Source organism: Pseudophryne corroboree, chromosome 9 (assembly GCF_028390025.1).
Source record: "Pseudophryne corroboree isolate aPseCor3 chromosome 9, aPseCor3.hap2, whole genome shotgun sequence".
Taxonomy (NCBI): Eukaryota; Metazoa; Chordata; class Amphibia; order Anura; family Myobatrachidae; genus Pseudophryne; species Pseudophryne corroboree.
Genome location: NC_086452.1, coordinates 392,353,437 through 392,371,225, shown reverse-complemented (window position 1 = coordinate 392,371,225; position 17,789 = coordinate 392,353,437). Strand labels below are relative to the sequence as shown.

Sequence of the window (17,789 nt, the reverse complement as noted above, 5' to 3'; positions counted from 1 at the left end):
TCACCGGGATCCAACACGGAGGCTTCCGTTTTTGGGAAGAATTCTGAATACGGAGGCACAGAGGGTATTCCTTCCAATGGAAAAGGCATTGGTGATCCAGTCAATGGTGCGGGACGTCCTAAGAGCATCTCGGATATCAGTGCATCTTTGCATTCGCCTCCTAGGAAAGTTGGTAGCCTCTTACGAGACACTACAGTACAGAAGGTTTCATGCAAGACCATTCCCGCTGGATCTGTTGGACAAGTGGTCCGGATCGCATCTTCACATGCACCAGAGAATACGTCTGTCACCAAAGGCCAGGATCTCCCTTTTGTGGTGGCTTCAGAAGTCTCACCTAACCGAAGGCTGAAGGTTCAGGATTCAAGATTGGATTCTGCTAACCACAGGCGCAAGCCTCAAAGGTTGGGGAGCAGTCACCCAAGGGGAGAAGTTCCAACGAAAGTGGTCATGTCAGGAAGCCGTCCTTCCGATCAACATTCTGGAACTAAGGGCAATATACAACGCCCTTCTCCTAGCGTCCCATCTTCTTCAAGATCGAGCCGTTCAAGACCAGTCGGACAACATGACGGAGGTGTCTTACATAAACCGACAGGGCTGAACGAAGAGCAGAGCAGCCATGTCAGAGGTAACAAGAATCCTCCTCTGGGTGGAAAGGCACACAGTGGCAAGCAGACACGACCTCCATCCAGGAGAGTGGGGACTTAACCCGCAGTTGTTCGAGTCCTTGACACATCGATGGGGGATTCCTCAAATCGACATGATGGCCTCTCGTCTCAACAAGAAGCTCAAGCGGTATTGTTCCAGGTCAAGAGACCCACAAGCAGTGGCGGTGGACGCTCTGGTGACTCCATGGGTCTATCAGATGGTGTACGTGTTTCTGCCTCTTCCGTTGATCCCAAGGGTTCTCAAAAGAATAAAAAGGGAAAAGGTGCAAGCAATTCTCATTGCTCCAGACTGGCCAAGAAGGTCCTGGTATGCGGATCTACTGGATTTGCTCCTGGAGGACCCGTGACCACTTCCTCTTCGCGAGGATCTTCTACAGCAAGGGCCGTTCGTCTATCAAGACTTACCGCGGCTACGTTTGACGGCATGTAGATTGAGCATCACATTCTAGCCTGGAAAGAGATTCCGGATAGGGTGATTCCTACTTTGATCCAAGCCAGAAAGGGGGTAACGTCTAAGCATTACCACCGTATTTGGAATAAGTATGTCTCTTGGTGTAAGTCCAGGAAAATTCCTGCGGCAGAATTTAAGCTGGGGCGTTTTCTTCTTTTTCTGCAGGCTGGAGTGGATGTGGGCCTACGTTTGGGCTCCTTAAAAGTCCAGATTTCGGCCTTGTCCATTTTCTTCCAGAAACAATTGGCGTCTCTTCCGGAGTGTGAGACCTTTTTGAAAGGTGTTCTACACATTCAGCCGCCCTTTGTGCCTCCTACGGCACCTTGGGATCTCAATGTTGTGTTGCACTTCCTCTAGTTGGAATGGTTTGAGCCCTTACAGGCAGTGGACGTTAAGTTTCTTACGTGGAAGACAGTTACACTGTTGGCCCTGGCTTCGGCCAGGCGAGTGTCGGAACTGGGGGCATTGTCTCACAAGGGCCTCTACTTGATTTTTCATGAGGATCATGCTGAACTCAGAACTTGTCAGCCGTTTCTTCCGAAGGTGGTGTCTGCTTTTCATATCAACCAACCTATTGTAGATCCGGTGCTTACTGACACCTCTGCTTCTTCAAAGTCCTTGGATATTGTGAGGGCTTTGAAAATTATGTACAACAGACGGCTTGTCACTGAAAGTCTGACTCGCTGTTTGTGCTCTATGATCCCAATAAGATTGGGTGTCCTGCTTCAAAGCAGTCTATTTCTCGCTGGATCAGGCTTACTATCCAGCATGCCTATTCTACGGCAGATTTACTGGTTCCAAATTCGGTACAGGCCCGCTCTACTAGGTCGGTGGGTTCTTCCTGGGCGGGTGCCCGGGGGGTCTCGGCTTTACAGCTCTGCCGAGCAGCTACTTGGTGTGGTTCGAACACGTTTGCTAAGTTCTACAAGTTCGAATCTTTGGCCACTGAGGACCTTCAGTTTGGTAAATCTGTTCTGCATGAACCTCAGCACTTTCCCACCCGGTTTGGGAGCTTTGGTACATCCCCATGGTACTAATGTGGATCCCAGTATCCACTAGGACGTAAGAGAAAATAGGATTTTAATTACCTACCGGTAAATCCTTTTCTCGTAGTCCGTAGAGGATACTGGGCGCCCGCCCGGTCCTTCGTTTCTCTGCATTGTTATTTGCTTAGGTATTGTTGTTGGTTCAGCCATTGCTTTTCCGGTTCAAGGATTCAAGTTGGGTTAGCATGGCTTTCCTCTTGTTTGTATGTGCTGGTTCGAATCTCACCACTATTCAGTTAAATCCTTCTCTCAAAGTATGTCCGTCTCCTCAGGCACAGTTTCTAGACTGAGTCTGGTAGGAGGGGCATAGAAGGAGGAGCCAGCCCACACTATTAATATCTAAAAGTGCCCATGGCTCCTAGTGGACCCGTCTATACCCCATGGTATTAATGTGGACCCCAGTATACCTCTACGGACTACGAGAAAATAATTTACCGGTAGGTAATTAAAATCCTATTTTTTTTTTAAGTCGGATTGAGATTGTCGGAAATGGGCCAAAACCTGTCGGATTTGGCTGCGTTTCCGACAAAACACTTGGATCCACAGCTATTCCGCTGATCCACATGTTTTCTGACAAGTCGGAATGCCTGTCTCCCAAACAATTGAAAACAGACAGAAATGGTCATTCAGACAAATTGGTTAAATCAGTTTGATCAACCAATTTATCCAAAACTACCTTTTTTTCAGGTTTACCGATATTAGGACCAAATGGTTGATTGGCATTTGCTTCCAGATTTTCTTACCAACTAGCCAGATTGGACAGATAATCTTATAGTATAATAGTTCTCAAACTCTGTAGCTAGGTAACCTGGGGTGCCTCGGTACACTTGCAGGGGTGCTGTGGATTGGTGGTCCTGGACCAGTTCAAATTAGTTATGGTCAGTGTAATAGGCAAAACCTGTGCTGGTCGCTGTCGGTCATAAAATATGCGGACAAACAAAAGCAAATCCTGTCCCTCACCACACAACTGAACCTAAGGTTGACATATAGACACAATTTAATTTAATATTTGTTGTAAATTTCGAAAGAAACCTTTTGGCCTAGGGGTGCCGTGAAAAAAATTCTTCTACACTAGGGCGCAGTTATTTAAAAATGTTTGGGAACCACTGTCATATTGTGTGTCCAACTTTAGTAATAGGGACTCCATGGTTTGCTATACATGATCCATTGTAGATGTGTAGTTCTGGCAGATCCTGATGTATAAGGAAGCCACCTGCTTGTTTTTTTTTTTTTTTTCTGATTCTCTTCTTATAGAGGTCAACTCAGCGACCGATAATTTCTATCAGTGTTATATAGCATTACATTGTTTTATTCAATATATAGCATTTTCTCTATTTAATGTATACGTACATCCTCCATTTTTGTTTATTACTGCATTGTTGATTTCACTTGGTATTATGGACCCTGTTCAGTATTGCAAATTCGACGCCCAGCATGCAACCCACTGCCCATCAACTGCGACCACAAACTAATTGCGATCGTGCCGCAGTTAGTGCGCAGTCGCAGAAACTAGGGAAGCCTCCTGCTGGCGCAGCCTGGCTGCAACGGCAGGAGTCCCGCCACCATCTTTTCGTTCGAAGAGGCTGCATGTGACATCATGCAGCCGCCCCTAAATTGACACCGCCCCAGCAACGGTCTGTCGCCACCCAGCAAACGCCTCTGCAATGTGACTGCAATTATGGCGATCTGGCAGCAGTGTGCACGCGCAGCTCCTGTCCTGCGTGTGCAGTTAATGCTGTTGGATCACATTAACTGCGGGGTGCACATGCAGGATGGGACCTGCACATGCGCACTGCGGCCCAATCGTCAAAATTGCGTGCGCAGCAACCAGAAGAAGGCCCTATGTTTGGATCCTAACAATTGGTTCTTTTTAGATCAGAACAGGGGTCCCAGGAGGCTAAAGCAACATTGCCAGGCCCCATAACAGGCAGTCTGTATAGTTGAATTCACCAGTGTTAAGTAGTAATCTAACATTGGACAATCTTATGCCTCTATCTGTTGGTGGTCGCACCCACCACATAGGGAATTCTGATGTTTTCTGAAGGAGTAGTCCTCATGCACAGATACAGTATAAAAGTAGACAGAAAATAGTGTAATCTGAAACAGGGTGGATCTAGTTACTGATTTAGTAGAATCCCCACCTATTGGTATAGTAAAGACTGCATTAGCCATTTATTTATACGCCCAATATCTGTTGGTAGTGGGAATGGGTCTGGGTCCAAGCTTTAATGAAATGGTCCCATATTGTACTCTTCAGGAAGGCATATTATTGTTTTTGGCATAGGCGTGCGCAGCTAATTTTATTAGGGGGTGCACCGCAGGAGGGGCGTGTCTAGAATCGCCTTTTGGGCGTGTCTAGCACTATTTTACAGTCTTTCAGTAAAATCACATAGCTTAATCTAATTTCTCTCTGGTTCCTAATGATAACGAAGATATAATACACCCCAGAGAAATAAAATGAAACCAGCCAGTACTTTGTATCTACTATGCCATAACCCTGAGCCCTAGCTGCCACTGCATCGTATCGCTGCTTACACTTCCCCAACCTATCCCTGACCCAGTGGCGGAACTAGTAGCAAGTGGTGAGCCGAGGTGTATATGCACCCCCCCACACACACACCCCTTATCACACCCCCAACCCCCACCCCCCAGCATCTACACCCTGTTTTTGAGTGGGCCAATCTGTAAAGTATGGGCGATTTAGGGGGCGTCTCTCCTATTTCTAAATCCCGCTCCTCACTGACCGAAGCCCTCCTGCAGCAGCAACCATTTGAAACATGGCGCGAGCCGTCAGCCTATCAAAGCTCGCGGTCCGGCAGCCAATCAAGAGCCGCCACGGCCGGTCCGCGAGCTCTAATTGGCTGGCAGCCAACACCAAAATTAGAACGGACGTGCGCGGGATCGATCTGCATGTGTAACATATGTCCTGGCTTCCATCCCTGGGAATGGCTGGACATGATTAGGGGGTGCCTGTGCGCACCAGGAACCCCCTGTGCGCACACCTATGGTTGTTGGACCTAAGCCATGGAAGGACTTGGAACTGTGTGAGTTGAACTGGTCCATTTCCTTTCTAAACAGCATCATTAAGATCTTTACAAAGTCCTGGTAATACTTTCCCTTATTAAAGTGGTCAAAAGTGGATTTATGTTCCACAAATTGTTGGATATACATATCCAATGTCTGTTTCATAACATTCTTGTTGCTTATTTATTCATTGATGGGGTTAATTTTACTAACAGGAACTCTACATATATTGGTCAACTGACAATTTGTAGCAGGTGGAAAGATGTGTCAGGGGCAGTCAGGTGTACATTGAGCACTGAAAAAGCGCAGAGATGCAGGTCCGCCATGCACCTTAGAGATATGTCTGGTTTAGAACATTGATGTTCAATAGGCCTTTTAGTATGTGTCCCAGAGACTGGATGTAACTTTACATTGCACTAATGGTGACAGCTGCATCTTTGCGGTGGACACATATCTCTGTGCTAAGTTACAAGTGGCACAAATCTTAACATGTACAACGTCAAATACACATGTACAACTGCACCTTTTGCATGTTTATGTGCGTATTAATGCTGCATTTTTGACTATTAAAGCTGTTATACTGCCTTCTGTTACTGTATGCCAGATGGACTAAACATTGCAGTGGAAATCCCTGTATACATCTGGAAAGAGAGCATTAACGTCCTTCTGAATTATGAATGAGTATACTTGAGTAGGCAGTATCTGGACAACCTCTTCAAATTATGGACTTTGTGGTGCTGGCACCTGAATCTGTATGTTGTTAGTTAGCGGTACTGCAGTGGGAGGGGAGCACTATGAATAGACGCGTGGATGGATGTTGTGGTGGTGTTCTAGCTCGATTATTCCAACAATGCAAATGCTACTCCTTTCTTGACAAAATAAAATTACTATTTGTTACAGTATGTATTTTTATTTAGCATTAGTTGGCTGTCTTAATATTCATTTTCAGTTCATTTATAGAATTATAAATGATTGCTGGGTTGTTGTTGTTTTTTTGTACAAAATGTCTTTATTAAGACAAAGAGGTATTAAGAGATACAAAAAGCAGAATCCACATTCTTATATGAATAGATGACAACAAAGCATGCTTAATGCCATGAAAACATAGTAACAACACTTGATGATAGCAATATATATAAGAAAGTGATACATTAGCATATAAACAATGGGAACAAAAGTGTACAGCAACAGTAATAGTAAATAGTGGCATTGTAATCCTATCACAACAAGATTATAGTGTAGCACATTAAGAAATAACGGAATGCATTTATAAGGAGAGCAGTATAATATCTTTTCAATACTAAAAAGGTACTGTGGCATGCTGGTTTGTTTAAAGATAAAGGACAAGCTTTTATTCCCTAATGTCGATATAGTTAAAGTACAGTTTTGATAGCTGATAGTAAAGCCCTAATCTTTCTTCTGTTCAATACATTATTATTCTCAGTTTTGGGAGTAAACACCATTAATAGTGATATTCCTTTTCTTTTACCTGTTGTTGAACAGCAGAACTCCAATACTCTTGATAAGTTATGTTAATTGTGAAGATTTTGCTTTGGTAGTTGGCTATGTTTTCTGCCAGCCAATCATTGAGGCTGCCTATAGAATAGTTCTCAACCTGCATGAAAGCATCACTCGGTATAACGTGTTTTAATTGAGAGTGATAGTACTGCCATTGATAGAGGTACTGACATTTTATTCCTACTAGACTTGGGTACATCGCAGGTTAGCCCAGGCTTTGTTGTAAATGCTAGGACACTATATATATATATATATATATATATATTTATGGGTGTGGTATGGAGGGTCGACAGTAATATATATATATATTTATGGATGTCAGTATCTAGGTCGACCACTATTGGTCGACAAGGATGCTAGGTCAACAGGGTCTGTAGGTCGACATGGTCTAGGTTGACAGGTCAGAAGGTCGACATGAGTTTTTTTATGTTTTTTTTGGTGTTGTTTTCTCCGAACAGTGACCGGGAACCCCAGTTAGTGCACCGTGTCCCCTCGCATGGCTCGCTTCACCTGCCACGCTTCGGGCAAGGTGCCTCACTCCGCAACCACTGCGCCCGGCACAGGTTACTAGTCCCAATCGTGGTCCGCATGGATCGTTAAGTATGAAAAAGATTTAAATAAAAATGTGAAAAATCCATTTCGACCTTTTCACCTGTTGACCTAGAAACCCTGTCAACCTAGTTACTGTCGATCTAGAGACCAGATACCATATATATATATATATATATATATATATATATATATATATATATATGTATGTAGAGAGAGAGAGTTGTCTATGTCAAAAACTTTTATCTCTTCTGTTTCTGTCACATCAAATACTGAGATTTGACCATTCAGACTTTGTTTATTCTCTCATTCATAGATTGAAAATCTTCAAGAACAGCTTAGAGACAAGGACAAGCAGCTTGGAAACCTGAAAGATCGAGTCAAGTCCCTGCAGACGGATTCCAGTAATACGGACACTGCCCTCGCCACCCTGGAGGAGGCTCTCTCTGAAAAAGTCAGCACCTACTTCGCAAACCCTTTGCATTTTGTTGTTATAGAGTGTAGAGAATACCAGCAATGCATTTCCATACATTGGTATATTTACAAACAGTTCTCCTAATGGTCACGGACTAACAAAGTTGGACATGTGAATATTTTGCATAGAGGTGCATCTGACGGGTGTGATACACTTTATTGGCGGTCGGAATGCCGACAATGAAAATGCCGACAGGGGACGGGGTATTTATTTTACCCCTCACCTGTCTCCTACCCTAACCCACGTGGGGTGGCAACTAGGACTAAGATTCTGGGGGTGGCGGCTGGGGCTAAGGCTCCAGAAGTGGCGGCTAGGGCTAAGACCACCAGACATTACAATCTTCCCACGTTGGCAGGAACCTCACATCACTATGCTTTGTACTGTTAGGTTTAGTTATCTCAGCTGCAATACTATGTGCTGCTATAGTTGTTCTGCGCCTCACTCACTCCATCTCCTACACATCTCAGTTCCACTGCTAGAATCAATTCATGGCGTTCCATCTATGCTGTTTAAGCACCCTGCCCTTTACCAGTGCACCCTGCAGGATTCTAAATCGTGCCTTTGTATGCAGGGGATGCAGTCAAAATGCTGGCAGTCGGGACCCCCCGGCATTCAGGACACCGTCGCCAGAATCCCGACAGCTGGCATTTTTCTGACGAATGGCGACAACCGTTCCATAATTCCCACTCGGTTTGTGGGCCCACGCCACCAACAGAGTGGGAATAGAACTCCACCGGGCCCGCATCGTGGCAAGCACCTCTCTGCCGGCATTCCGGCAAACAGGATGCCGCTGTCGGGATACTGACAGCCGGCATCCCATCAGCCGGTATATCATATCGGACCCGTATACAGAATGCAATAGTCAGAGTGCATGTTACAATGTAGTTGTCTACTCCTTGCCCACCTATGAAATTAGAACACAAATTCTATTCTTAGCAAAATAGACCACAGAGGAGGGAGTGTAAATGGCAGCACTGCTGTGGCTGCCTGCATAACACAGCTCTCTGATAAAGAGGTAAAGAACAGGGTAAGCAGTGAGCATGTACTGCTTACAGTATTTCCCTAGTAAAAGAATAGACTTATTTTGTACCTATATATTTTGACCATGGAGGAAGCATTTATTATTTTCTACTTATTATGTATATTCTACAGCTGTTATTTCAAGAAGACTGGACAGATTAATTAGTAGTACGCAAAGAGCTACATCAAAAATGTGCCCTCCTCAATGATCAGCACCCTGCCCTAAAATAATCCTTGAGCGAACGCTGAATACAGTACCTAAGTAGACATCTGCTGCACGACATTTCCACGCCACGTGTTCTTCCATTAGCTTTTATATTTTAAATTGACTTTTATCTGGCGATCCAGGTAAGCTGGGTACACACTAGGTGATATTTTGTCTGGTCCGGCGGATTGGACTGACATGTTGGGCACATTGTCTAGTGTGTACCAGCAATAGCAACGCTCCCGTGGGTTGTTTGCTGGGTTGTCCCGTTAGTCATGCAGCACGCCAGACGGGAACCGATCCTGGCAACAACCAGATGTAGGGGATTGCAGCCATGAACGATATATTGCGCTATCATGTGATATATCGTTTAGTGTGTACGGAATGGCTGATATATCGTTATATCGGTCGTGCCGTTTGCCAGGTATACACTAAACTAAATCGTTTAGTGTGTACCCAGCATTAGCCACATGGTTCCAACTTATACAATTATAAATTGGATTGATATTTTTCTTCATGGAATATGTTTTTTTTTTTCAGATTGACACGTGATTTGTACAAGGCAGACAAGAGAAAGTCACAGAACAGGTGTTCAGCTCACAGTTTTTAACAACAACAATCTTCCAATATCCTCAGTGATTTATGTAAAATGTATCATAAGTGGGACTTGAAGAGCACATGCTGTAGCAGGTTCCCTCGTGACATTAACACTGTCCTAGTAGGTCCTGATGGCTGGGTTTCATCAGTGAGGGCAGTGGACAGACATCACAGCGCTCTTCTCAATCCTACAGTGCCTGTCTTGTCCATGGAAAATACCAACTGAATCTTGTAAACGTTGGACTCTGTGAATGTAGTCTTCAGGGTATACTTTTGATGTACCACTGAAAACAGAATTTTGGGTGGTATTATCCTACAATACGGTCTTCTGTCTATGAAGTTTGTTTTCTGGCTTCATCCTTCTTCAAACTTTTGTCTGCATTCATAAAGGTCAATCTGTTATAAAGTTAAATAACATGGGTACAGCATCGATTATCTGACATCTGATGGTCCGGCACCTCTTTTAATCTGGACACATCAGGCGAATTAAGCTTTGGGAGGGAGACAGGCTGTCATAGGGCTCTGTCAGACTGCAGAGGGCTTAATTAGGCTGCAGGGTGGAGTTAGGCTGTGGAGGGGTGTCAGGCTGCGGGAGGTTTAGGTGCTGTGGGGGGCGGGGGGACTTGGCTGTGGGAAGGCTCAGTAAAGCTGTGGGGGGCGGGGTGACTTAGGCTGTGGGAAGGCTCAGTAAAGCTGTGGGAGGGAGTCAGGCTGCAGGAGGTTTAAGGGTGGGGGGTGGGAGGGATAAACCGTCAGGATGCCGCTGTATATAGCACTGTATATAGCAAAATGGATAATACGGCACATTGCCGGAACCTATGGTGCCAGATTGTCGGTAGTGTACCTGTAATTACACAGTGAGCACCCTTACTTGAATAGAACTATCCTCTGTCCATGCTATGGTTGACAGTCATAAAAAATATTATTAGCACCCTTTGAAAGTACTAACCGTCACATCAGTGGTTTGGGGTTTATCTAGACTTATAGTATGACTACCCTGGACTCTGATCATTTAAATAATGTTATTTGACAGACCTTCCAAGCAGACTTTCCTTCTGGTATCTCGTAGATGATGGAATCCACTTCTCTTCTCTCTCACTAGCAATTGACCATATCTGATAACTCCTATGTTCGCCTTGAGCTTGGTTCCTGCTACTGCAATAAAACACAAAAAATTAACCACGTTAGGAAAAAAATGTTTAGCATGCATGAAGACCTTGCCAATGCAAATACATCTGAAACAGAAACATATTTTTGAGATTTCTCCATGTTAGTTGTTAATCAAGTAGAACTCCCTAACAGATGTGTTTGACATCTCAGCTCATACCGATGACAGGCCCAGTAGTCATCCTTTTCTGACTGACTGCAAGTGCAGAGAACTGTTTATTAAAAGGTCCATTACATAGTCCAGTCTTATGTAATCACTGTAAATTACGCCAAGTGAAAGGATCATGAAAGCCATATGTTTCCCAAAATTCTATTAGTTTATGTGCAAAGTAACTTGTTTTATTGATGAGATCTGACTTCCTACATGTGGACAAATAAACAAGATATTGGGCGGAAGACCAACTTTTCTGTTTGTTTTTAGATAATATAAACTCATGCTTATTCTCCGTACCTTACATAAATTGTGTTATTTCCCATGTATATGATATGCAGTATAGTGTCTCCCAATTGGATGTTCACTATATATATAAAAGGCTTGGTTAACTCTCTGCCATTTTTAAAAGCCGATACGAGTTAAAATATTGCAATATCCTTGACATAGGGCCTGATTCAGAGATGGACGGACATGCAATGCCGCTTGTAAGCAGCTCTGAATTTCCGTCCGATTTGAAGAAGGAACATACAGGAGACATCTAAGTACAAGAGACGCCTCCTGCACTTAGCTGCGATCCCAGCACTGTGACTGATGTACAAGCTCGAATCCAACTTTGCGGCTATCGGTTGTGATATTCACGCAGACAGCCAACTGAGTAACCCTCAGCTTACACAGCTAATCAGTGGAAGGAGGGTCTACGAGGCCAGGAAGTTTGCGGTTAGGACATGCAGACCCTTGGCTCTCCCCTCTCAGAAAACGTGGGTGACACCGCCCCACTTCCCCGTTTTCAGGAATACAGGCCTCTCCCTATCCCCTTCCAACCTCATCAACACCACTGCCAGCAGCAGAGGGGAACTATATGCAACATCGCAAGGCCTGTTCTTCACATGCGCAGAATTGACCTTTGCTTATGCGCAGAGTTGACCTTTGCGCAGCTGCAGATTCCCGATATTTAGGAATCTGCGTGCTGCAGTCCTCCTGCTTACATTTCTGAATCATGCACAAAGTACACGCGCATATGAAACGCGTTGGCCGCTGTCAGATTAGCGCTATGGATCTCCCAGCATCAATATTATCCGGCCACTTCTGGTTCCTACGGTAGAACTCAGGCGCTGGAGCGGATAGCAGGGAGATGGACCCACCAGTGCAAGAAGAAGACACAGAGGACAGGATAAAAGTATTAGGGTAAGGTTAGGACTAGTTAGGCTCATCAAGCCTCTTCCCATATTTACCCGGTTGCTATTTACCCAGACTTAATCGTTTCATAAAAGATCTTAAACATGATTTCAACAGAAATGACCTTGCATAGAAATAAAGTGTAACATTTGAACTGGTATAGGTTTCATATAGTTTTCCTATTACGTTGTAGCACTCATCTGTTTGTTTTAAATGTTTGCTTGATAGCGTTGGCCAGAGCTGCTGCACATATCCTAGCGCAGGTCTTCAGGTTTTTTTTTAGCTATTTTTAAAAGCCGATAGAACTGTGAAGAAGATTAAACACTGACCCTGGCAAGGTTTTTGTTTTAGTTTGGTAAAATGCAAAAAGAAAGACTGAATCAAATGTAGCCAATGTGAATTGTCTATTGTCTACTGTATTTCAAGGACCTCAGAGACATGGTGCCTCATTCTGATTTGGGAATATAAAGTAAGAAAGTGCAAGTTACTGAGGCCCTTATTCAGATTTGTTAGCAAACCAAAAAAGTACACTAATGAGCAAAACCATGTTACACTGTAAGTGGGACAGATATAACATGTGCAGTGCAGGTAGGGCAGATGTAACATGTGCAGAGAGAGTTAGATTTGGGTGGGGTGTGTTCAAACTGAAGTCTAAATTGCAGTGTAAAAATAAAGCAGCCAGTATTTACCTTGCACAGAAACAATATAACCCACCCAAATCTAACTCTCTCTGCACATGTTATATCTGACCCACCTGCAGTGCAACATGGTTCTACCTATTAGTGTGCTTTTTTTGGTTTGCGAACAAACTTAAATTATCCCCTGACTTTGCCCCTTGGTAAAACCCATACTTGCCTACCTGACCCTCTCCATGAGGGAGAAAATGCTCTGTTCCTGGACTTTCCTGGTAATGTATGATTGCCATTACCTGTGGTGAGCTATTTAATTGATAAGAAAGGTGTTTCACCACAGGTGATGGCAATCATACATTACCTGGAAAGTCCAGGAACAGAGCATTTTCTCCCTCATGGAGAGGGTCAGGTAGGCAAGTATGGTAAAACCATGTTGCACTGCAGGTGGGGCGGATTTAAAATGTGCAGAGAGATTGAGATTTTTGAGGGGGTGCCAAACTGAAAAATGTTATTGTAGTGTAAAAATTAAGCTGTCCAGCTTTTGTGGGTTTCATGTAAAAGCAGCCAGCATTTACCCCATACTTGCCTACCTGACCCTCTCCATGAGGGAGAAAATGCTCTGTTCCTGGACTTTCCTGGTAATGTATGATTGCCATCACCTGTGGTGAGCTAGTTAATTGATAAGAAAGGTGTTTCACCACAGGTGATGGCAATCATACATTACCAGGAAAGTCCAGGAACAGAGCATTTTCTCCCTCATGGAGAGGGTCAGGTAGGCAAGTATGATTTACCCTGCATGCAAAACAATGTATGTATTTGCACCCCTTGCATTGCAACATAGTTTACCCAGGTGCACAGTTACTGCTCTTTTTTGCTTTCTTCTCAACTTACAGTAGAATCAGGCATGTTGTGTGTACTGTTTATAGATGTAATGGCTACCATGCAAGATGCCAGCCGAATTCTGACTTTTCTTTTTTTAAAGGGGCAATCAGGTACAAGGCTAAACCATGCATTGTACGTGATTACCCCTTTAAAAAAAGTCTGAGTTTGGCAGGCATCCTGCACGGGCACCGAATTCGGACTTTCATTCAATCCCGGCCAATGTCTCAGCAGCAATGACCTGAGATATTATTTTTCAACGTTTTCTGTGTATCACAAATTATATATAAAAAGAAAAGTTGGTTCCACCTTGCTGAATAAAACAAGGGTCCAACGATTTAGGAATAAGTTGTTTGAAAAAGTAAAGTTGAGAACATTGGACCTTATTCAGAGATAGATGCAGATCGCTGCATACACAGCAAGATCTGCGCCCGCCTCCTCTCATGCTGTGGGCCGGCCAGCATGTGTGGCGCCGCCTTACCATATTTTTAATCAAAGCGGCCACCCAGCCCCCCTGAAAATGCACCCGGCATGCCCCAGTTCGGACCGCTACTTCCGCTAATGGCGCATTGCGGCCCCGTAAAACGCCCACCGCTATCAATCACATTGCGGCCGCATCCTTCCGGATGGATCTGGGAAGTTATTCTGGTTCCTTTGCATTTTTGTATGAATACTGGTCCATTTTTCTGCAAATTTTTTTTAATTGGACGGAAAAAAACGCATTGGTGAAAAACTTGCAAAAAATCCACTGCGACTAATTTTATTGCCCTCATAGTCTCTCCTTGCTCAGGAGGAGATGTATCAAGCCTTGAAGAGACATAACGTGGAGAAACCAATCAGCTTGTGTCTTTTATCTAGCACAGTCTTTGAAATTACAGTTAGAAGCTGATTGACTTTGGGCAACTTCTCCACCTTCTCTTCACGGCTTGGTACATCCCACCATTAGTGTATGACCTTTGTTTCCCAGAGAGTTACGGAATACATGTGTATAACATGCTTTTATATTAAACAAACCTCATATTTCAAACCAGGGTGAATTCATTATTTCCCTATGTCTATTAAATTTACTTTTTCTTGACTACTTTTATTACATTTTTCAGGAGAGAATTATTGAGCGTTTGAAAGAACAGAGGGAAAGAGACGACCGGGAGAGACTAGAAGAGATTGAAAACTACAAGAAGGAAAACAAGGACCTTAAAGAGAAGGTGAACAGTTTGCAGGCAGAGTTGACGGAAAAAGAGGTAAGTAAGCACATATGCTAGGTTCTTTTTTTTACTGCTGACATCCAGTCACAGGATTACAACTGTTAAGTTCAAAAATTGTGGAAAAAGAATTGACGACATCCAGACCATGTTGACATTCAGAATGTCAGCATAATGTCTACACAATGTACAGCAGGCATGTCCAAACTGCGGCCCTCCAGCTGTTGTGAAACTACATATCCCAGCATGCCCTGACACAGTTTTGCTGTCAGAGAATGCTTAAGCTGTGTCAGGGCATGCTGGGATGTGTAGTTTCTAATCAGCTGGAGGGCCGCAATTTGGACATGCCTGGTGTACAGGTTTGATGTGTTTTGCTAGATTTAAGAAACACCTTTAACAGCCAATCTGTTCTGTTTTTATTACTTATTAAATCCTCCCTCTTGATTAGATTTTTTATTGTAAATTGGTGTTTACTTATGTGACCCTATGGCTGAAATACAAAACCTCTAATTACTTATTTGAATATTAATAGTGTTTTCCACTAATTATTTTCCTATCCTTCCCTCTCTCTGGGGTATATGCAATTCACGGCGAATCGCGGCAAATTATCGCCGTTTTTTAATTCGACACAATTCGACAGGTGAATTCCGGCAGGTGGCTGCCGGAATTCACCATATTCAATGAAAAACGGATTCGACAGTCCCGCGGGCGAAAAACGGCCGATTTGCCGGATTTTGCCGCGAATTAAAAAAACGGGGGATCCCCCGTATTTTTAAAACCAGCACCGGGCTCTGCACCTGATGCTGGTGCAAAAAATACGGGGGACAAAAAGAGTAGGGGTCCCCCGTATTTTATACACCAGCATCGGGCTCCACTAGCTGGACAGATAAGCCAACAGCCGGGGGTCACTTTTATACAGCGCCCTGCGGCCGTGGCATTAAATATCCAACTAGTCACCCTGGCCGGGGTACCCTGGGGGAGTGGGGACCCCTTCAATCAAGGGGTCCCCCCCCCCCTGCCACCCAAGGGCCAGGGGTGAAGCCCGAGGCTGTCCCCCCCATCCAATGGCTGCGGATGGGAGGCTGATAGCCTTGAGTAAAATGACAAGAATATTGTTTTTTCCAGTAGTACTACAAGTCCCAGCAAGCCTCCCCCGCAAGCTGGTACTTGGAGAACCACAAGTACCAGCATGCGGGAGAAAAACGGGCCCGCTGGTACCTGTAGTACTACTGGAAAAAAATACCCAAATAAAAACAGGACACACACACCTTGAGAGTAAAACTTTATTACACACCTGCCGACACACACATACTTACCTATGTTGACACGCCGACTGCCACAGTCTCCGACGATCCGGGGTACCTGTGAAAAAAATTATACTCACCTCAATCCAGTGTCCGGGAGATAATCCACGTACTTGTTAACAAAAAAAAACGAACACCCGTACCATGCCGGACTGAAAGGGGTCCCATGCTTACACATCAGACCCCTTTCCCCGAATGCCGGGACACCACGTGACTCCTGTCACTGAGGTCCCTTCAGCCAATCAGGAAGCGCTAGTTCCGTGGCGCTCACCTGATTGGCTGTGCGCTGTCTGAGCTGTCAGACAGCGCATCGCAAAGCCTCTCCATTACTTGCAATGGTGGGAACTTTGCCGTCTGCGGGGGGTTACCCGCGGTCAGCCGCTGACCGGCGGGTGACCTCACCGCTAGCCGCAAAGTTCCCACCATTGAATATAATGGAGGGCGCTGTGCGATGCGCTGTCTGAGTTCAGACAGCGCACAGCCAATCAGGTGAGCGCAACGAAGTTGCGCTTCCTGATTGGCTTTAGAGACCTTTCTGTGACAGCTGTCACTGAGAGGTCTGTCTGCATTCGGGGATAGGGGTCCCATGTGTCAACATGGGACCCCTTTCAGTCCGTTGGTCGGGTGTCCGGTTTTTTATTTTGCCAAGTACGTGGATTTATCTCTGGACCATGGCTGAGGTGAGTATATTTATCTTTTATTTTCAGGTGCCCCTGGATTCTACTTGGAGAAGAGGACCGATGTCGGCATGTGAACATAGGTAAGTATGTGTGTGTCGACGTATGAAATAAAGTTTTACTTTCACGGTGTCTGTCTCCTGTTTTTATTTGGGTATTTTTTTTCCAGTAGTGCTACAGGTACCAGCGGGCCCGTTTTTCTCCCGCATGCTGGTACTTGTGGTTCTCCAAGTACCAGCTTGCGGGGGAGGCTTGCTGGGACTTGTAGTACTACTGGAAAAAACAATATTCTTGTCATTTTACTCAAGGCTATCAGCCTCCCATCCGCAGCCATTGGATGGGGGGGACAGCCTCGGGCTTCACCCCTGGCCCTTGGGTGGGGGGACCCCTTGATTGAAGGGGTCCCCACTCCCCCAGGGTTCCCCGGCCAGGGGTGACTAGTTGGATATTTAATGCCACGGCCGCAGGGCACTGTATAAAAGTGACCCCCGGCTGTGGCATTATCTGTCCAGCTAGTGGAGCCCGATGCTGGTGTGAAAAATACGGGGGACCCCTACTCTTTTTGTCCCCCGTATTTTTTGCACCAGCATCAGGCGCAGAGCCCGGTGCTGGTTTTAAAAATACGGGGGATCCCCTGTCAAATTTTTCCCCGCATTTTTAGAACCAGGACCAGCTCGAAGAGCCCGAGGCTGGTTATGCTTTGGAGGGTGGACCCCACGCCATTTTTTTCAGGGATTTTACCATTCCATCCAAAAAAAAAAAATATATATATTATTTTTAAAAATATATAAATAATACTTGTGCCTCCAAAAAAGACAAACCAAGTACCTAATCCCTTCTAATATAAATAGATATGATATTACCAAGAAAAAAAAACACAAAAAAAACATGTTTTAAATTTTTTTTATTAGTTTCACCATCCAAAGTGTGGCGGATTGAAAATGACGAATTTACTGTCTAAAAGCACTGTTGTCGAATTTCCAAACTTCCATTGAATAGACTTTGGTCGAATTGCAGCATGTGTATCATTGCAAAAAAGTCGAATTTG

At 44.6% G+C, this 17,789-nt stretch overlaps 1 protein-coding gene across 14 annotated transcripts in view; it reads left to right on the top strand.

Moving 5' to 3' along the window:
* The window catches only part of ERC2 (ELKS/RAB6-interacting/CAST family member 2), a 2,157,515-nt gene that overhangs the window by 806,249 nt on the left and 1,333,477 nt on the right, over positions 1 to 17,789 (top strand). For all 14 annotated transcript variants that reach the window (XR_010186954.1, XR_010186951.1, XR_010186955.1 and 11 more), the window contains 2 exons: positions 7,570 to 7,707; positions 14,659 to 14,799. Coding sequence is in view for 4 of the 14 variants with exons in the window: in XM_063940841.1 (XP_063796911.1) it covers positions 7,570 to 7,707; positions 14,659 to 14,799 (279 nt within the window). In the remaining 10 variants the exon portion in view is untranslated. The remainder of the gene's footprint in view (positions 1 to 7,569; positions 7,708 to 14,658; positions 14,800 to 17,789) is intronic.